This window comes from Elephantulus edwardii, unplaced genomic scaffold, assembly GCF_000299155.1.
Source record: "Elephantulus edwardii isolate Elephantulus edwardi_28Jun2011 unplaced genomic scaffold, EleEdw1.0 scaffold00150, whole genome shotgun sequence".
Taxonomy (NCBI): Eukaryota; Metazoa; Chordata; class Mammalia; order Macroscelidea; family Macroscelididae; genus Elephantulus; species Elephantulus edwardii.
Window position 1 is genome coordinate 3,767,454 of NW_006399900.1, and position 22,359 is coordinate 3,789,812.

The 22,359-nt window shown below is 40.6% G+C and overlaps 1 protein-coding gene across 1 annotated transcript in view; it reads right to left on the reverse strand.

The window, feature by feature from the left end:
- Positions 1 to 673: 673 nt before the first annotated feature.
- Positions 674 to 22,359, reverse strand: part of SEL1L2 (sel-1 suppressor of lin-12-like 2 (C. elegans)) — a 146,351-nt gene continuing 124,665 nt past the window's right edge. Inside the window, exons 17-18 of the mRNA XM_006894762.1 lie at positions 2,506 to 2,631; positions 674 to 793 (exon numbers count right to left, since the gene is read on the reverse strand). Of these exons, the coding sequence (XP_006894824.1) occupies positions 674 to 793; positions 2,506 to 2,631 (246 nt within the window). The remainder of the gene's footprint in view (positions 794 to 2,505; positions 2,632 to 22,359) is intronic.

A 22,359-nucleotide genomic window follows, 5' to 3' on the forward strand; every position in this document is an offset into this window, starting at 1 on the left:
CAGCCTTCGGGTAAACAGCACAACTCCCTATGGCTGTGCTGCCAACGTGGCCTGTGAATCACAACATCTGGTACAAGACCAGGGGACTCTAAGTCTATTTCATATGGAGTCACTATGAGTTAAGGACTCACTTGGGAGCAACTAACACAACAAAGAAGAAGGTATTAACTTTCACTCAAGTTACAATTTTTAAAAATCCATAATACAGGTAGGTATTATCTTTCCATTTTACTGACTAGGAAACTGAGATTCAGAGAGTAGAAAAGCTAAGCATAAGATGAGATGAGATTCATCCATTGTTCATCTTCCTCCTGAGGAGCTGCTGGTGGACTTGAACCACTGGAGGTCTAGCCTTTGCACAGCTCCCTTCAGACTATGCCACCAGAGCTCCCTCACATGGCAATGGGGAGTGTTTCCCTTCCTAACCCAGGAGAGATCACCACTAAATCATTCATTCTTAGATGGCCTGTTTCAGTCTCCTATGAGTGGTCAACTCAAGAAGCAGAACTTCTGAAGTGGTTTCTTTGTGATTTCAAATTTTGTCTGCTTTCTAGCACAGGCCTCGTAGGCAATCTAGAGAAGACTATTGATTTTGGTGAGGAAGTTCTTTATTTCATTAGGATGCTTTGGTGAGAACTGATTTTCATGAGCAAGCTTTCCCATGATCTAGATACTACCCACGTTGATTTCTTAGCAAGATGATAAGTGAGGCAACAAGTAGGCCGATCACAAATAAATCCCAGTATGGTCCTAGGGGATTGTCCACTGTCATCATTTTCCACCTTGTTGTAATCTGCAGACAGACAAAAACCTTCATCAGTACAAAGTACAAGCCTCTGTCTCCTTTTAGGACCATCTATCCTACTCCTTAGTCCCACCTCCCTAACCTCACTTATTCAACAACACATACCCCACCATTTACTTCCTTCAGTCTTGGAAGAGGAAATCTTCTCTTGTTTATAATTCTTACAGATGGCTCAACCTTTAGATTAGTTGTAAAGACTCGTACAAATATAACTTCTTTTCTCCAACTATATTTTTCTGTGGTTCTGTTTGCCACCTGCCATCTGCTTACTCGTGTCTGATTTTGATGGCAAAACCTGTGTTTTGACCAAATATACATAGTACATGTTTTTTAATACGTTGTGTGATTATCAACATGTGCTGTTGAGTCACCTGTAAACCATCGCGACCTCTGAAGCCTTCCCTGTCCTGAGCAAGTCTCACTAATTCCAACACACCAACCCCCACTGCCCCAGTTACTGTATCAATCCTTCTCATCCAGTTTTCCTCTCCTGCACTGTCCATCCACCCTTCTGAGCATGATGCCCTTCTCCAAGGACCTGTCTTTTTTATCCACATATCCAAAGTATGTGAGATGGAGCTTCAAACTCCTAGCCTTCAGTGTTCAAGACTCTTCTCTAGCACCACAATTTGAAGGCATCAATTCTTCTGTCATCCTTAGTCACTGTGCAGCTCTCTACTGCATAGCAAATCATTGCAAAGATCATGGCTTGGATTAGGTGCACCTGAGTCTCCAGTACTGTCCCTGACAGCAGATTTTCCCAATGCAATTTATCTTTTGATTTCCTGATTGCTGGTGCTAAGAGTGTTGATTGTAGTAAGCTGTAATCTTTAACCACTTCAATCTCTTCTCCATCTATCATGATGCTGCCAATTGGCCCAGTGGTGAGAGTCTTTGTCTTCTTGATGTTCAGCCTCAATCCATATTGAAGACTGCAGTCACTGACTTTCTGCAGCAAGCACTTCAAGTGCTCTTTAGTTTCAGCAAGCAAAGTTGTGCCATCTGCGTAACACAGGTTGTTGATGAGTCTTCCTCCAATCCTGATCCAACTCCTCCTCATAAAGGCCTGCTTCCCAAATGATCTGTTCTGCACATAGATTGAAAAAGGTATGGAGATAGGATCCACCCCTGACACTCTTTTCCAGAGTTTGAACCATGTAGTGCTTCCCTGCTCTGTTCTGAGGACTGCATCCTGGTCCAAGTATAAGTTTTGCAAAAGCACAATCAAGTGTTCTGGGATTCCCATTTCCCTCAAGGTTAGCCACAATTTATTGTGATAACACAGTCAGATGCCTTTGCATAGTCAAGAAGCAGCACTGCAATTCAAAAGGTATGTGGTTTGAGGCCACTAGCTGCTCTATGGGAGAAGGACAGGCAATCTACTCCCGTGTGATTAACTGGCTCTGAAAACCCACTGGAGAGTGAGCTATGGGTCGATTCTGACTCTACAGTACACAACAACAACAGATTTGCATATAGAAGATGCTAAAAAATATGCTAAATATTTTCCTTTGACTGTACTATGAAGTAGGAACACATATTCAGTATCACAAGCAGACTTGGCTGCATAGTGACTATACAATTTTGAATTCTACTTATTAACAGAAAGCCAAACTATAAAAGATTACTTCTGGGATCTTCACTGTCTGTAGTATTTACCTAATAATGCTTTCAGTGAGGCCTACCTGGGACAAGCTTACGTTAAACAGGTTATCTTGGAGGAAATGTAGAGTTTCCAGTTTCAAGAGGGCAAAGAAAACGGGTATATGTGCATCTGGACTTGTTTGAGCAGCCATATCATATAATCTCCTGGCCAACTGAACGTCCTAGAAAGAGGAAAAAATAGCTCAGCGTCATTACGTGCAGATCTTTTTGTGATGAATAAACAGAAACCACTGTTTGAAATAATGTCGTTTATCTGTGGTACATAGCATGTGAAACTTTGGAGGTGTAATTAAGGTTTCAGACTTAGGTAAGAAGAGTCGACAGATAGGTCTCACCCAGCGCTATTATAGCACAGAGTTTCCCCTCTGGCTGGGGGCAGATGAGGTAGTCAAGTAGAGTCAAAACACAGGAGGAAAGGAACTTGAAATCATGAGAAGGAACATGTTTAGCTAGCAAAGAAAGAGGGACCTCAATCCTACAACTGCAAGAAACAGCAACAACTTGAATGAACTCAGGAGTTATTCCAAGTAAGGAGATGAGTAACCACCAGTCTTGAGTTAACACCTATGAAACTAAGCAGAGGACAGAGCCAAACTCACTTGGACTCCTGACCTGCAGAAACTGAGATAAGAAATTTGTGTTGTTTTAGGCCACCATGTTTTGTGGTTGGCTGTGAGAGCAAAAGAAATCTAACACAATCTCCATAAAGCTTTCTTTGCAATCTCAGGACCACATCCTTTAGGCCTGGCTCATTTACAGAGGCAGAAGACCCGATGCTAATAGCACTTTTCCCTAAAACAAAATGCAAACAGTGATAGTTGTTCAGAAGTCTTACTTTCATTTATAGAACTTACCGTATCTGTGGTTATGGAATTGATTTGTTATCAGGTTTGTTTGTTTTTTAATCTCTGGGTTCTTGGAGATAAGGACTTAGACTATCTTGTTCACCTCTGATTTCCCACTGCTTAAGGAAGTCCATAATAGTTGTTAGGTGCCACTGAGTGAGTACGACTCACTGTGAATAACAGACCCTGTCCTACCCTCTGCCATCCTCACACAGCAGATCTTCAATAATGAATGTTGTTGTTGTTATGTGCTGTCGAGTCGCTTGTGACTCATAGCGACTCTATATACAACAGTCCCAAACTTTGCTCTGTCCTGTGCCAATCACACTGTCTCTGACACTCCCATCCTGATTATCCCAGTCACTGAATCAATCCACCTCATAGAGGGCCTTCCTCTCCTGCGCTGTCCCTCCACCCTCCCAAGCATGATGTCCCTCCCCAAGGACGGGTCTCTCCTCACAACATGTCCAAAGTATGTTAGACGGAGACTCAGAATCCTTGCCTCCAAGGAACCACCCGGTTTAACCCTTTCCAGGACGAATCTGTTTGTTTTCCTAGCAGTCCATGGTACCCTCAATACTCTTCTCCAGCACCACAGCTCAAAGGCATCAATTCTCCTTCTATCCTCCTTAGTCATTGTCCAACTCTCTGACGTATAACAAGTGATTGCAAAGACTGTATCACACACACCTTAGTCTCCAGAGAGACACCATTGCTCTTCAGTGCTTTGGAGAGGTCTGTTAAGCAGACTTTCCCATGGCAATATGTCTTTTAATTTCCTGGCTGCTGGTGCCAAGAGTGTGGGCTGTGGAGCCAAGAAACTAAAGCTGTGAACAATCTCAATCTCTTCACCATCCATCCTGATGCTGCCAATTGAGAATCTTTGTCTTCTTGGTATTGAGCCTCAATCCATATTGAAGGCTACAGTCCTTGACCCTCTGCAGCAAGCGTTTCAGGTCCTCCTCAGTTTCAGCAAGCAGGGTTATGTCATCTGCATAATGCAGATTGTTGATAGATCTTCCTCCAATCCTGATTCCACATTCCTCCTCTTAGAGCCCAGCCTCCTGGATAATCTGTTCTGCATACAGGTTGAAAAGGTATAGAGACAGGACACATCCCTGGTGCATGCCCTTCCCAGTTTTGAACCATGCAGTGTTTCCTTGCTCTGTTCTGATGACTGCCCCTCGGTCCAAGTATATATAGGTTTCTCATTAGCACGATCAAGTGTTCTGGGATTCCCAATCTTCTCAGAGTCAGCCACAGTTTGAGAGAATGAATGAATGTAGAACTTCTATAATGAATAAATAACTCTACTTCTTAGCCTGGAATTTGAATTCTTACGTGGCCTGCTATATTTAAATTGATAATCATTACATTATGAAGGTCTGATTAATGTAGTGACTGAAAAAAATAACGAACATAATTAGTATATATATTTGTTGTTTTTTAGTACTGCAGAGTCAGAACCAACCCACAGCTGGTCCTCCAGTGGGTTTTCAGAGGCAGTTAATCGAACAGAAAGGGATTGCCCGTCCTTCTCTCACAGAGCAGCTGGTGATGCGGTGGTATTAATAAGTTCGGAATTCTCTCTACATAGATCAGTTGTAAAACTGTAGTTATATAGCTGTAAAACTGACATCAGTTTTCTCCAGCCTGCAAAACTAGTTACTTGGCTTTAGAATTCTTAGTTTCCTTTCTTTACTCATGTAAAGTACACAACAACACAACAACAACCTTCTATCTCATCTCTGTTAACCCTCCAAGATTGATTCTATGTGTAAACCACTTCTTGCTTCTTGTAAAGAATGAACAAATCAAAGCCATCACATAATCCCTTTGTATTTATCCCAGACAGTCCTCTCATTGGTAGGGTGATATTAATAAGTTCAGAATCCTCTATACAGGTATCAATTATAAAACTATAGTTATTTTTTCTTCAGCCTGCAAAACTAGTTGCTTAGCCTCTGAATTCACTGTTTCCTGTCTTTAGTCATGTAGTTTAATCTGTCTGTTTACCAGAAGAGGAAATGCATCTATCCTAGATCCTGGTGAAGCTGGTTCTCCAGTCATATGTAAACTGTGTCTTAATCTGCATGTTTACCAGGAAGAGAACTGGGGCCTTCCTGAATTACTGATACATAGATGGGAACTGTCCTTTTCAGATGTAGAAATTATCTTTTTAACTAACAAAAGTGCACTGTTAAATGAGCTAGAGTTTCACCCTAGTATATAAGGCCATGACCACTCCCAGACGGGGAGGCAGTCTTAAAGGTGACTCGCTGTCTCCCAGATCTGTGTAATAAAGTGCATTTATAGATATTGCAGTCTGTTTGTCTATTGGCGACTAACTACAGAAAGAACCCTTGCGTTCAGAAGCATCATGAACTGATTCACTTTGCCATAAACACCTCCCAGCAGGACGATGGTGCACTGAGCACTTTGATGGGGCATTTTTTAGTAAAAATTTAATGAACCACATTTTAGGGCAATACTTTAAAAATTCACCCTTGTGGTAGAACTGAGCTGCTAAAGTTCCATTTCACCATCCATTCCATGGGAGAACTATGCACAATCTCTTCCATTAAAGATTCACAACCTCAGAAACCCAACTGAGTCAGGACTGACCCTACAGCAGTGGGGACACTGGTTCATTTGTACGCTCTATTTTTATTTTGTTTGCCTAGACAGTAACACAAAGACTGAGTTACTTTGAATGGTTGACATGCCTTGGGCCTGTCTCTGAATTGTTCTATGCTTGGAGGCTCAAGGATTCTTTTAAAACTCAGGTGAAGGAAAAGAGAGGGTTTTGTCAAGTTTCAGTGAATATTTTTGCATTCCCTACTTATCTTCCAAACTTCAATAGTCATGTTTGTTCTGAAAATATCTCTCTGGCAACAGAGAAAATAAAAGTAGTAAAAAAGTGGTAAAAACTCAAATTCCGACAAATCGAGTGGATGTTCCTTTCTTTAAGCCACTGCAGATTTTAACAGCTGTTACCCCAACATGTGGACTTGAACAGGGAAATGCAGGCATTTTCACTATTCCCGGCATTCATCCTTATCTCAGACAAGAATAAATATTATTTACTTTTTGAGGCACATCCATTATAATGCCTGTAACAAAAACTAGCAAGAAACCACTCGTCATTAAGGTGGAAGAGGCTTACCCCTCACAGTTTCTCATGGGTTGGTGAGGTCTGAGAATCTTTCTTTGACATTATCAGAGGAGGGAAAAAAATCCTCCATTATTTTGGCTAATTAGGGAGACTCAGATTTTAAGTGAACATTAGACTCCATAAACACTACACACTCTTTGATCCTATTGGTAAATAAATGTAGATCTCGAAATGAAAATGATTTCTCATTGAAAATGGCATTTTGTTGATGGTCATTTTCTTGATGTTAAATGAAAAGTCCACTGCAAACTTGATCCATTTACATTTCATTTTCCTGTGGTATAATTGAGTCTATTTTCCTTCAAATTCAGGACAAGCTGCTCAGATTTTCTGCAACAAAGACATGAGGAACCAAATTAAAGGCACAGGGATTCAAAACCTGCAACTAGAACCTTGAACTTCAAAGGAAACATTTTAAAAGTGTTTATTAGTATGAAGGGCTTAATTCACTAATTTGCACAGAATAGAGGAAACCAAGTGAAAACAATAAACAGGGGAAATGGAACAGTGAGTTTTCGCTAGCATGAAACAGCACGGATATCTTGAAGTTTTGTAAACAACTCTCTGATCAGGGCAGCTCTGTTCACTCCGAATGCAGTAAACAGGCATCATCTTCTCCTTATTTCACCTCTTACAACCACAGAGGTGGCCATCCGCTGCCCTCCAGCCAATCAGCAGCTGATGACAGCCTTCTCCGTCACAGTCCTTGAACTGCCATAGGGGCTGAGTACATGCCATCCCCACATTTGGAGGCATACATTCACTGCCTTCTCAGGCCAACAGGGTACAAAGGGGCAGATCTGATGTCCTGTCCTGCCAGCATCTGGACTGGTAGAATCTGCTGTTGGGAGACCAGGAGCTCAACTGACTTCTGGGCCAGTGGGCAGTCTTGCTAGGAGAACCATGTATCCAGAACCTAGGCACTCATGTTAGCAGGAATCTCTTCTTGAAGAACAAGGGACCCTCCCCTGTATTCTAGGCTGGCAGGAACTACTTCCAGGATCAAATGCTTAGCTCTTACCCTCTTTCTAGGTCAGAAGAAACTTTTCCTAGCACTTTGCACCCTGTTCAGGTCTCCTTCTAGGTTGACAGGGACTCCTTTCTGGATCAAGCATCCTGCTCCCAATTACCATTCAATTCAGATCAGCAGTAATCATTAAAAAAACAAACAAAACCAAAACAACCCCAAAACGCTTAAGCCGCAGGAGATAAACTACACATCTGGGGGCCTTTTATAGAATGAAATTCTGATGTACACCAAAGACTTATAAAAAAAAAAGTACAAGGAAAACCTATAGATTAGGAAAAGATAAACAACATGCCCAATGAGAGATTAATGTACAGAATTCATAGAAAATGTCACCATCTCAAGAAAAAGACAAACAATCCAATTAAAAAAGGGTGAGAGGACATGAACAGATCCTTCAGCGAAGATGACACGAAGGTGGACAAGAAACATGCAAAGAAATGCTTGTTATCGCAGCCATTCAACTCAGACTCAGACTCACTGCCATCCAGTGACTTTTTTTTTTTTTTAAATCATCCAGTGACTTTTGATTCACTGCAACCTTCCCTTGTGTTTCCACAGCCATACAGCTTAACAGGAGAAGACTGTCCATCTTACACCCATGAGATTGCTGGTAGATTTGGACAATTGAGGACATTCAGCCATTCGGTTAACAGTACAACACGCTACGGACTAAGTCACCAGAGTTCCCTCAGTAGTCATTTGTTGCTGCTGTTGTTACATGTCATCAAATTGAAATCAACTTATAGCTGATCTTCTAGTGGGTTTCAGAGGCTGCAAATAGCACAGGAGATGGTTGTTTGTCTTTCTCCTGCAGAGCCACTGCTTGCCTTTGGATTGGCGGTGCAGCTCCTTATCCTCCAGGCCAGCAGGACTCCTTTCAATAACCATTGTCACTGTGGTTAGGTGCCATCGATTTGAATATAACTCATTGTTGTTGTTGTTGTTATGTGCCATCGAATTGCTTGCGACTCATAGCCCTAAACGTTGCTCTATCCTGTGCCAACCTCGCTGTCTCAGACACACTCATTCCCACCACTCCACTCACAGAATCGATCCATCTCATTGAGAGTCTTCCTCTCCTTCACCGTCCCTCCACTCTCCCAAACATGATGTCCCTCTCCAAGGACCAGTCCCTCCTTGCAACATGCCCAAAGTATGTCAGACAAAGCTTCAGAATCCACAGCAACTCTAAATGACATATCTGAACCCTGTCCTATCCTGTGACATCCTCACTATTTCTGACATATTCAAGCCTATTGCCGCAGCCACTGGGTCAATCTACTTGGTTGAGAGTCTTCCTCTCCTTCTCCACCCTCCATTTTTCCAAGTGTAATGTCCCCCTCCAAGGAATAACCTCTTTTGGAAACCTGTCCCAAGGATGTGAGACAAAGCTGCATCATCTTTGCCTCATCCAAGGAACACTTTGGCTGCATCTTGTCCAAGACCTATCTGTTGTCCTTCTGGCAGTCAATGGGATCACCAGCATTCTTCTTCAACACCACAGTTCAATAGCATCAATTTTTTCTTTTGATATTATTCATTGTCCAGCTCTCAGATGCACAAGTGACTGAAAAGACCCTTAGTCCTCAAATTGACACAATTATTCCTCAATAATATTTTTTTTAAAAAAAGGGTACAATGCTTTTTATTCACCAAAAAATGAAGATGTTTCTTGGTCTCACAGGGTGAATTTCTTCATTAAGCAGTCTTTTAAGGAGGCTTCACATAGTCCTCAGACTCAGATCCGTCTTCATCTTGACTAATCTGGAAGTAACGGAGCTGGTACGTTTCCTTGTCAGATGCAACCACACGCAGCCAGTCCCGGAGATTGTTCTTCTTTAGGTATTTCCTAGTAAGGTATTTCAAATACCTTTTGGAGAACTGTTTCTCAGAAACAACTGTAATCTTATTCTTGACGCGTTCAATGTGAACAACATTCCCGAGATTTCCAGTTTTTCCATTGACTTTAACCTTCTCCCGTAGAAACTGTTCAAAATTCCCAGTCAAGAATTTCATCTTCTACTGGATGAGTAAGATCCAAATTAAACTTCCAGGTTGATTTCTTGGCTTTCTTATCTTTTGGCGCCATCGTGGAGTCCCACCCGGCGGTCAGAGGACCCTCAATAATCTTAAGAGGGCCATGACTGAAGACTTTCCCAGTGCAGTATGTCTCCTGATCTCCTAACTACTGGTACAGAGAATACTGATTGTGGATCCAGCTAAGATGAAGTAATTGACAGTCTCAAATATTTTTTCCCCCAGACTATCACGATGTTGCTTATTGGTGAGGATTTTTGTTTTCTTGATGTTGAGAAGCAATTCATACTGAAGGCTGCACTGTTTAAACTTTTCAGCAAGTTCTTCAAGTTCTCCTCACTTTCAGCAAGTAGGGTGCGTCATCTGTATAATGCAGGTTATTGATGAGTCTTTCTCCAATTCTGATACCATATTATTCTTCACAGAGTCCAGTTTCTTGAATAATTTGTTCAACATACAGATTAAACAAGTATGGAGAAAGGATATAACCCTGATGCTCACCTTCTCTAATTTTAAACCATGCAGGGTCTAATTTTAAACCATGCCCTGGTCTGTCCGTTTGCTGTATAGAGGTAACTTGTGGTTGCTGTGATGCTAAACACTGTGACACTGATGTGTCAAATGCGATAATGGTTACCCATGCTGGACAGAGTTTGATGGAGCTCCCTGATTCAAACAAGCTTGGAAGCAGGAGTGGCATCCACTTCCAAAACAGCTTGCCTCCGGAAACTCTATGTATGTGGAGAAACGATGAAAGTTACATAAGTGTTCTGGTCTTTCATTCATAGGGTCACTATGAGTCATCTATGAATCAATGGCACTTAACAACAACAACAACAACAACAACAACAACAACAACAAACAACAACAGTGTTTCCTTACTCTCTCTGTTCACAAAACAACCTCTTAGTCTAGATAAAGGTTTCTCATGAGCATAATTAATAACCACTAGATGCAAATATCCACATAATATAAAATATCATCTTTCTCCAGCAACAATAACAAAGTTCCTAAGACAGAAGAGAACAAATGGGCAAAGTATTGAAACACTAGAACTCTTTTATAGTGGTGGTGCAACCACTGTGAAAAATGGTATGTTTTTTTTTAAAAGGTTAGAAATAAATATACCATCTGATCCAACAACCCTTTTCTGTAACTTTTTGTAGTAGTAGACTAGTATAAATGTTAAATAAATAAATACCTGGACATCAATAGGTAAATGAATACCAATGTTTACTGCAGTTTATTCACAATGACAAAGAAATGTAAATAGCCGAAGTGTTTATTAGTAGATGAAAGGATAAACAAACCAGGGTACATACACAAACAAAATGCTACATGATGTTAAAGAATAAAGAATTTCTGAAACAATTTATAACACGGAATAAGCCAGAGAACATTGTGGAATGAAAAAAGTCAATCACAAAAGTACAAATATTAAGTATATTACTATAAAAAGTTAAGATTTACCCACAGAGAGCATTCTTTGATGAGTACCAGGGATGATAGTGAAGGGAAAGGGAAATCAATAACTAGATGAAATCTTCATTGGATTGGTTGATTCAAAAGTCAATATAAGGACTTCTGATGGGATGGTAAGCTAGGTACATCAGCAAACCTCCCTCTGTCTTTCATAGGGATTCCAAAGGACAGATAATTCAATCACACTGAAGTTTGGGGGAAATTACTGAGAACAAAGTCAGGCACAAAGGAGAATGAAGACACCAGGACTCTGGCCTGGCCTGGCCTCTGGACTAAACTAACGTGCATGGGGTGACCATCAGGGAGAAGCCAGGGCCTCATTTTCCCACTGCTTTTGGACAACCAGATGAGTAAATTTCCATATGAACAGGGGGGAAATTACAGGTTCCCTAGGCATGACACTTCCCTCAGGGTGAGCAGACCAATGATAAAGCTATCTCAAATTTGGTGCCAAGGAGGTCAGCACATATGTAGGGAGTGGAGATTCACATATGACTATTCCCACAGAGAGCTCTCGTTCTCAGTGCTTCATCATAAAGAGTTGCATTGCCAACTGAAAGGAAGGCAATTTGAAGCCACCAGGCACTCGGATGAGGAATCTCCTCCCATGTGATTTGTTGTTGTTGTTGTGTGCCGTGGAGTCACCCAAAACTCATAGTGACTCTGTATACAACAGTTGTAAAGCGTGTCATATCCTGAACCAGTCTCATTCACAATGATACACCTAATTCCATTGCCCCAGTTGTCATGTCAATCTATTTCATCCAGGGTCTTCCTCTCCTGCACTGTTCCTCCACCCTTCCAAGCATGGTATCCTTTTTCAAGGACTGGCCCTTTCTGTCCATGTGCCCAAAGTATGTGAGACAAAGTTTGAAAATTCTTGCCTCTAAGGAGAAACTTGGTTTCACTCTTTCCAAGCCAGACCTATTTGTTTTCCTGGTGGTCATTATATGTTCAAGACTCTTCTCCAGCACCACAACTCAAAGGCTTCAATTTTTCTTTTGTCACTTTCAGTCATTGTCTACCTATCTGATGCATGTCAAATAATTTCAAAGACCATGGACTGGGTCAGGAACACCTTAGTCTCTAGATTGACAGCTTTGCTTTGATTGTACACTTCCCCAGTGCAATTTGTCTTTTGATTTCCTAACTGCTATTGCCAAGAGTGTTGATTGTGGAGCCAAGCAAGCTGTAATTGTTAACAACTTCAGTCTCTTCTCTATCTGTCATGGTGCTGCTAATTGGCCCAGTGGTGAGAATCTTTGTCTTCTTGATGTTAGGTTTACCATATCAAAGACTACAATTCTTGACCTTGTGCAGCAAATGCTTCAGCTCCTCCTCAGTTTCAGCAAGCAAGGTTGTATCATCTGCATAATGCAGGTTGTTTGTGGGTCTTCCTCTAATCCTGATGCCACACTCCTCCTGATAAAGTCCAACCTCCTGGATGATCTGTTTTCCATAGAGATTGAAAAAGTATGGAGACAGATGCATCCTGGACACACTCCCTTCCTAATATAAGATATATTAAGAGAAGATGGAAAGTACACAGAGTCACTGCACCAAAAAGAATTGGTGGATGATGAAGAATTTAATGAAACATCACATGATCAAGAGGCAATGGTAATGAAAGAGGAAATTCAAGTTGCTGTGAAGGGATTGGCAAAAAACAAGGCCCTAGGAAGTGACGGCAATACCAATGACATATTTCAACAAACAGATGCTGCCCTGGACTTGCTCAAAAGGTTGTGCCAAGAAATCTGGAGGATAAACAGTTGGCCAATTGACTGTTAAGAGGTCCATATTTATTCCTATACACCCCCAAAAATGATCTGACAGTATGGAAATTATCTAACAATCTAACTAATATCACACAAACAAAATATTGCTGAAGATTATAAAAAATATGACTGGGATAGTATATTAACAGGTAATTACCAGAAATCCCAGCTGGTTTTAGAAGAGGCAATGGCACTGAGAGACATTATTGCCAGTTTCAAATGGATCTTGTTTGAAAGCAGAAAGTACCAGAAGAATGTGTCTATCTGCGCTTCACTGACTATGCAAAGGCATCTGACTGTGTGGATCACAACAAATTGTGGCTAACCTTGAGAAGAATGGGAATCCAGGAACACTTGGTTGCACTCATGTGGAAGCTATATGTGGGCTAAGGAGGCAGCTCTCGGAAGAGAGCAAGGAAACACTGCATGTTTTACTACCTCCAAAAGCCATTGTAGGGTCAGCTATGGCTCAGTTCCAACTCCATGGCAATGAGATGCAGTTTTGTTTTGTTATATATTCTCACAGAAAGACTAATATCCTAGTAAGAAAATATACCACTGATATTATTTAGTGTCTGCTATGCCTTTGCAGCATGCCCTTAACCCATGATCCCATGAATCTGGGACACCAGAAGACATTGACTGACTGGCTGGCTTAAGAAACACTCGGTAAAAGTACAGGTCACACCAACACACATTGCATCTGGCATTAACCTAGCATATTACAGAGTTACCACCTCTCAGTCATGCCCTACAGATGATCAGGCACTATGCCACTAGCCCAGCAATCTAAGCTGCACACATCTATGGCCATAGATGGAAAATTTAAAGGGACAGTAACACCGGAATTCATTAAGTGGCAGAGAGACTATGAATCACAGAAAGCGTCTAATTTAGAGAGTCAGGGACTCAGAAACTCAGGTCAGAGGTTTAAAGATCCCTTCCACTAAAGGGCAGCAGGAAAAGGCAACAATTCATTAGTCTAATGTGTAGGCCGGTTCCCACATCATCCTCATTGTAGACCCCACAGAACATCAGACTAGAGCGCTCACATAGTCTGTCACAGCAAAATTCAGAGTACATTCCACATGACCAGTGTACATTCCACATTACCACCAACCACTACTAATAGATAGCTACACAGACACCCCATCAGTTGCCACACATATGCTACAAGAGAGAAAAGGTTAGAACACCTATAATAATAAAGCTAAGAGTCCTAATAGTCCTAAAATGTCCTAAAAGTATCAGACAACATCAAACTCCACAAAAATACCAAACAAGCTTTTACCAAAAAAAAATAGGAGGCTGGGATCAGGACACAGAGTCAATGAATATCCTAAAGAGAGAAAGACTGATAGAATACTCCAAGGAAGAATTGAGAACAAAGCTGACTGATGCAGTGGGACAGACTCAAGGTCATATGTTTCATTCACATGGACTTGTTTTCATTTTATTCAACTTCAATTCCAGCTTGCACATAAGTAACTGATAGTCTGTCCCACTGTCAAAAGCAGACCTTGTTTTGACTCCTGACATTGAGAACTTTTTAACCAATTCTTTCCACAGATGTAGTCAGTCTGATCCCTGTGTAGTTGATCTGGTGAGGTCTATGCATATAGTTTCTATTATTTTTAAAAGAACGTTGTTTGAACTCGTGTCTTTTCTTTTTAAACTGTGAATTGAAGAATTATGATCATTATATGTTATCTTGTGTATAAGTGCAACTCTCTGTGGACTAATACTTACTGAATACCAGTCACCACTGTCAGTTAATCTTGCTGATGAATCTTGGGATTTAAAAAAAAAATTTTATATTGGTTTGTGTATAAAATGTATATACACTGTGCTTCATATGGTTATTTCCTTACACTGTGCTTTATAAAGTTAATCACCATTGCTCTATGCCCTCTGTCACCCCACCTTTTCAGGTCCAAACTTGATCTATCCTAATTCCTTCACCCCCTCTCTCTGCCAAACTCTGTGATTCCATGATTTCCCTACCATCCCACTCTCAGCAACTCCTCTGTATCCTGTACCCCTTTTGACTCTTATCCACATCTTACACACAGTTAGTTGAATACCATGCAGCACTCAGGAGTAATGATTTTGTAAAATAATATACAACATGGAAGAGCCTAGAGAGCATTATGCTGAAAGAACTGAGTCTCATAAGGACAAATTCTTATGACATTTTAAAGATTAAGAAACCAAGGCACAGAGAGATAAAGTCCTTTGCCCAAATATATGTGATTTCTAAGTGGCAGAACTGGGATGGAAATACAGATAGTATTCATCAGAGCTTCCAGACTAAGGAATTCTAGGTAGAAGGCAGGACTGATCATCCGTTTTTGAAAGAATGTGTCCTTAAAAACACTATAAGTAGCAGCGGGACATGGTGTGACATAGTGTCAGAGATGTGGCCTTTATGTTTGAAGTCTGAAAATATGACTGGACAAGAGCTACTTCCTCACTGTAGAATCTACTTTAATGACAGGAATGGGGTAAAACTTTTAACAAATGAAAAACCTTTATTTGCTAATTTCCTTGCTCAAAATAGGGAGATACAGTTGCACGTAACAGTAATCAGAACATGGAAGGTGCAATATGGATTGTGGAAAATGGGAAGATTAAAAAAAAGAAATAGAACACATAAAGAGTTATGTCTTAGACATTAGTGAAGAGAAGTGGAATGATATTTGCATATTGCGTGGGATGATCCTATGATATACTATGCCAGTGACAAGTTGAAGAGGGATAGTGCTACTTTCATTGTCAAAAAGAGCACCTCGAGATCTCTCTTCAAGTGCGGTGCTGTCAGAGGTAGGATAAAGTTCATATGCATACATAGAAGACACTTCACTATGATTATTTAAATTTATGTATCAATCACTAAAGACAGAGTTTAAAAAACAGGATTTCTACCAACTTCTCAACTGATTGAACATGTAAATCAAGACTCATTAATAACTGCTGACTGGAACGTGAGGGGTAAGGAAAGATAATTGGTAGTTAGAACATATGGTGGTTTTGTTTCTTGGCCTTTTTTCTGCCCACTGTCCGACGTTTCTATGATCTTGCCCTGTAGATGGTGTGTAGCAAGGCCTCAAACTAAACGTTATTCTCATTAGCCCTGAAGGAATACACAGAGCCATGCCAGACCTGGGCACGCAGGAGGACTGCACCAGAACGTATGGCCTTGGTGTTAGAAAAGAGGCTGTGGAATTACCAGTCATTTACCATAGGAGGCTCCTGTGGACTAAGGAGTTGCACTTTCGACCTAAAGGCAGGTAGATTGAATCTACTAGCTGTTCCACGGGAGAAAGATGGTCAATGTCCTCTTGTATGATTTACAACCTCTGAGAACCTGTTGGAAGGTCAGTTACGAGTCATTTCTAACTTAACAACGACAATTTATTCATTGCAAAGACTTTTTAAGCAAAAATATAAATGGTGACTATACGCTTGATGGAATATGTTGTTTTGCTTGTTTACCTTCAAGTCTAACTGATTCATGACTCTCCACCAGGTTTTCAGAGGTTGGAATGATACAGGAATATGGTGGAATGTACAGGAATCAAACTGACCATGTCTGTTGAAAGATACAATGAAGAAGCTCATTATCATCAGTCAGAACAAGGGCAGTGGCCAACTGTTGAAAAGGTCATCTCATCAATTGTTCTTTGTAAATTCCATTTAAAATGAAAGAAACTTAGAACAAATATATGAGAGCTAAAATACAACTTTCAGTATATCCCACCAGCTGTTTTTTGCCAATGTGTTCAGAGCAGACTGAACTTCCTCCTTCATCATTATTACCTCTTGACCATATATTGTTTCATGAAATTCTTCTTTGTCAGCCAGTTCATTTTGGTACAATGACTCTGTACTCTTTCCATGTTCTTCCTAGCATTGCAAGTCAAAGCTTGAAATTGTTCAATTCCTTCAGCTTAAATGTCAAGCAAATTCAGCCTTTTTGATTTTCTGACTCTAGCTCTTAGCACATTTTATTATAATACTTTGTTTTGTCTTCCTGAGCTTCCCTTAGAAATCTTATGTTCAGTTCCTTAAATGAATTTCCTGATTTTCTGCTCTTTGCTTTGGCTTCTCAGTGCTCTAGTGAAATATTCAGAGTCTCTTCTGATATCCATCTCTGTCTTTTTCCCCCTTCCTCTGTCTTTGTAATGACCTTTTGCATTCTTTGTGGATGATATTCTTGATATCCTCTCACAGCTTATCTGGTCTTTATTCATTTCTGTTTCTTATAAAAGGTATTTGCATTGAAAAAAAATGATTAATTATACAAAATTCTATCATTCTATCTCCAGGCTCATTTCTATCACCAAGTCCATCCATGTTTTCCAGCTACTGATCCTTCTTACCTCTTGCCAACTTTTGTATTTCAATCACTCATTATTATTAATCCATCTTGTTTGCATATTTCATCAATTTCTGATTGCAAAAGTTGGTAGAAATAATCTACTTCCTCCTCTTTGGTTTTGGTTGGTGGTGCATATATTTGAATGATATTGGTATTTGCCATAATTCCTTTATGTGTATGAATAAAGATGACAAATATACCATAAAAAAATAACCCCAACACAAACCAATAAAAAAAAAACCAAACCTAACAAAAACCAAATTGGTTTTGGAGGCATACAAGCAGATTGCTCCTTCAAGCAAGATGTTGAGACTTCATCTCACATACTTTCAGCATGTTGTCAGAAGACACCAGCATTTGGAAAAGGATATCATGCTTGGTCAATTAAGCAAGGAAGAGCCTCAGTGAGATGGATTAACTCAGTTATTTTAACAATGAATTTATGCAAAACAAAAGTTGTAAATATGAAACAGGATTGGACAGGTATTTTTCTATGTTATAAATGATTGTTCTGAGTTAGAGCCAAGTCACAAGACCTAACAAAAATCAACTCCAATATCACCTAACAGAAACAGTAACAGAAAAATGATGCAATCAGCCAGTCCTGGAGTACAGTTTAAGATAAAGAGCTGTTCAATTTGGCTTAATCTGAAATCAGAAATTGGGTAATAAGATGTTTCTCAGTGAAGCTTTTAGGACAACTTATCCACCTCCACTATAATGTCTTTTCCTTAAGGTCAAAGGTAACAACAATGAGCCATACTTTTACATTGCTTTACTAAAGAGAACAAACAAGTCTGTCCTGGAGAAGGTGAAACCAAGTTGCTCCTTGGAGGCAAGATTGTGAAGCGCCATTTCACATACTTTGGGCATGTAGCCAGGAGGGACCAGTCTTTAGAGGAGACTATCATGTTTGGAAGTGTTGAGGAACAGCACAGGAGAAGACCTCAGATGAGATGGATTGATACAATAACTGGGGTAATGAGGGTAGGTGGATTAGAGACAATGAGACTGGCTCAGGATAGGGCAGGATTCAGAGCTATTGTGCTTAGGGTCACTATGAGTCCCAGTTGACTGGACAGCACATAACACCAACTATGAGTTAGTTTAGAACTTCTTTTTCTATAGAGCAAGATTCCACACCACTTTCTTTGATTGTCAGAAGAACGCTAGTAATGACATACTAATCTTTCCCACTGGTTTACAGAAAAATCAAGTTGTAACTTTCTATTGAATTTTTTTAATAGAATAAACACCTTTAATACATGTGCTAAAATGGAAGGGAGATTTATTTGTCTTTCTGTGCCTTGATTTTCCTCAGGTAGAATTCCAGCTCCGTGCCCTCTAGCATATAACCATCTGCGCAGCCACACTGGCCTGGCCGGGAAGCAATACATGCAAGAAAATTGTTGTAGGAACTGCTCCTCTAGAAGACTGCTGATTTTTGCATTCTTTTTCCTTTCATCGTATTTTTTCTGAGTTCTCTTTGATCGCTTTTTGTTTAAAATCTCTTCCTCCTCAGGAGTCAGCTTAGCCCCCTTCTTGCGACCCAGGGGTAGCGCATAGTGGGACTCGTACCACTGGCGGATGGTGTGCTGTCAATGAGCACGGTGCAGGTGCAGTTCCTCACTAGGGTCTTGGTTCGGACCAGTTCATTATTGGAGGCGTTGTAGACATCAATTATCCCTGTTTTGAGAGTACAGCATTCAGAACCCCAGAAGTTGACCACATCCAGTCTTAGGGCACTTCTTGTTGCCTCCTGTGTGTATACGACAGGGTTCAATCTTGGTGTTGGCAGCTCATACTTCTGCTTCTTGTGGTAGGGCTTTCTCTCGCCCCGGTCTTGCGGCGCTTGTGCCAGTTGTCCCGGGAGATGCCCATCGCACTGCGCTGCCTAGAAAAGGTCTACTGAAATTTTTTAATTGGTAGATGATTTAGTTCTCTGTTGATGTGCTGTTCCGGTAATTTTTGCATCATTTTCAGCAGGATTTTGCTTGTATGTGATACTAATGATACTGTTTGATAATTTCCACACTGTCAGGTCCGCTTTCTTGGAATGGGAACAAATATGGATCTCTTTTAGTCAGTTGGCCAGGTGGTTGTCCTCCAGATTTTTCTTTTTATACACTTTTTATTTTAATTGTTATTTTAATGAAAGTTTACAGAAAAGTTAGATTTTCATTCATTCATTATTGCACATTTTACCTCTTCTCCCTACCTTCCCCCTCCTCCAGTACCCCCCTTTTTATAAAAATATTCCTTTTTTTTGTGTCACAATTACCTTCCTTCATCCCAGTCCTCTTTGCAACATACCTCTTATTCTGGGCTGTTGTTGTACATAAAATGTCTAATCATATATTCCTTTTAAACAGTTATCTGTTCCAAAGCAATGTTCACTACTTAACCACTCTTATCCTATTCTCTTCTCAATCCCCCATGTCAGACCTGCTTTATAACAGTGGTTCTGTGCACAATAATTTCTTTTGTTATTGAGATATTTCATTTAGCATAATGTCCTCCAGGGTCATCCATGTTGTGTGATGTTTTAAAGTTCATTGTTTTTTCAGTGTTGCGTAGTATTCCATTGTATATTCATACCCTAGTTTTTCTATCTGTTTGTTGATGGGCACTTGGGTTGCTTCCATCTCATTGCTATTGTAAATAATACAGCAATAAACATGGGTGTGCATATATCTGTTTGCATGGTGGTTCAGTTTCTTTAGCGTATATTTAGTGGCATTACTGGGTCAAATGGTATTTCTGTTTCCAACTTTTTGAGAAAGTGCCATACTGCCTTCCATAGTGGTTGCACTATTTTACACTCCCATCGATAAGGGTTCCAATTTCTCTATAATCTCACGAGCATTTATTGTTTGCTGCTCTGTTGAACTTTGGAAATGACTTCTCTGATAAGGGGTTCATATCTAAAATTTATAGACTACTCCAGCACCTCAGTAAAAAAAGATAAACAACCCAATCACAAAATGGGCACAGGATATGAATAGACACTTCACCAAAGAAGGCATTCAGATGGCAAACACATGAAGAAATAGTAAAAATTCCTAGCTATTTGAGAGATGCAAATAAAAACCAATCATATCATCTCACCTCCAGATTTCTTGGCACAACCTTGATGAGTGCATTTAGGGCAGCATCTGTTTGTTGAAATATGTCAATGGATATGCCATCACTTCTTGGGGCCTTGTTTTTTGCTAATTTGCTCCTTCAGAGCAGCTTGAACTTCCTCCTTCTCCATAGGCTCTCCATCATATATTGTTTCATTAAATTCTTCTGTGTCAGCCAATTCTTTTTGTATAGTGACTCAGTATACGCCCAGGCTGGCTTTAGAGGTGGTTGTGACAGTAGAGATATTATAGCCATTGTTAGATGTATCTTAGCTGAGAGCAGAGTACCAGGAATGTCTATCTGAGTTTCATAGACTAAGGCATTTGACTGTGTGGATGACAAAAAAACTGTGGCTGACTCTGAGAAGGAATGTAATCTCAGAACACTTGTTCGTGCTTATGTGAAACCTATACTTGGACCAGGAGGCAGCTGTGTGAACAGAGCAAGGGAACACTGCATGGTTCAAAAATCAGGAAAGGTGTATGCCAGGGATGTATCTCTATACTTTTCCAATCTGTATTCAGATCAATTCATCCAGGAGGGTGGGCTCTGTGAGGAGGAATGTGGCATCAGGATTAGAGGAAAACTCATCAACAACCTATGTTATGAAGATTTTACAATGTTGCTTGCAGAAACTGAGAAGGGCCTGAGACATTTGCTGCAGAAGGTCAAGGACTATAGCCTTCAATATGGATTGAATCCGAACATCAAGTAAACAAAGATTCTCACCACTGGGCCAATTGGTAGCATCATGATAGAAGGTGAAGAGATTGAGATTTTTAACATTTTCAGCTCGCTTGGCTCCACAATCAACACTGTTGGTTCCAGCAGCCAGGAAATCAAAAGATGAATTGCATCGGGAAAATCTGCTGTCAGGGACCTCTCCAGGGTACTGAAGAGAAATGATGTCAGTCTGGAGACTAAGATGCATGATCCAGGTCATGGTCTTCACAATTACTTGCTATGAATCAGAGAGCTGGACAATGACTAGGGATTACAGAAGGAGGATTGATGCCTTTGAGCTGTGGTGATGGAGAAATAAATATACTGTGGACTGCTAGGAGAACAAACAGGTTTGTCCAGGAGATGGTAAAACTAGAAACTAGAGTGCTTCTTGGAGGCAAGGAATTTGAAACTCTGTCTGACATGCTTTGGGCATGTTGAAAGGAGGGACCATTCCCTGGAGAAAGATACCATGCTTGGAAGGGTGGAGGGACAATGCAAGAGAGGAAGACCCTGGAGGAGATGGATGGATTCAGTGACTGGCGTAATGCAAACACACGTGTCAGAGACAATGAAGGTGGCTCAAGAAAGAGCAGAGTTCAGGGCTGTTGTACACAGGGTCACTATAAGTCACGAGAGACTCAATGGCACATAACAACAACAACAACAACAGATGGTTTAGTGCTGGGAAAGCTCCTAATCTCCTTGTTTTTATTAACCATCTCTGGGATATGCAAGATTCTGCTGAAAATTATCCAAAAACGTTTGGAGCAATATGTCAACAGAGAACTGCCAGATGTGCAGGCTGGATTTAGAAGAGGTGGTGGTACTAGGGATATTATAGCTAATGTTAGATGGATCTTGGTAGAAAGCAGAGAATACCAGAAGAATCTCTATCTGTGCTTCATTGACTATGCAAAGGCTTTTTTGACTGTGCGGATCACAACAAGCTTTGGCTGACTCTGAGAAGAATGGGAATCCCAGAACATTTGATTGTGCTAATGCGAAACCTATACTTGGACCAAGACGCAGTCATCAGAACAGAGCAAGGAGACACTACATGGTTCAAAATCAAGAAGGAGGTCCATCAGTAATGCATTTTGTCTCCATACCTTTTCAATCTTTATGCAGAAGAGATAATCTGAGATGCTGTGCGGTATGAGGAGGAATGTGGCATCAGGATTGGTGGAAGAGTCATCAACAACCTGCAGTATGTGGATGACACAACCCTGCTTGCTGAAACTGAGGAGGACCTGAAGCACTTGCTGCAGAGGGTCAAGGACTGCAGCCTCCAATATGGACTGAAGCTCAA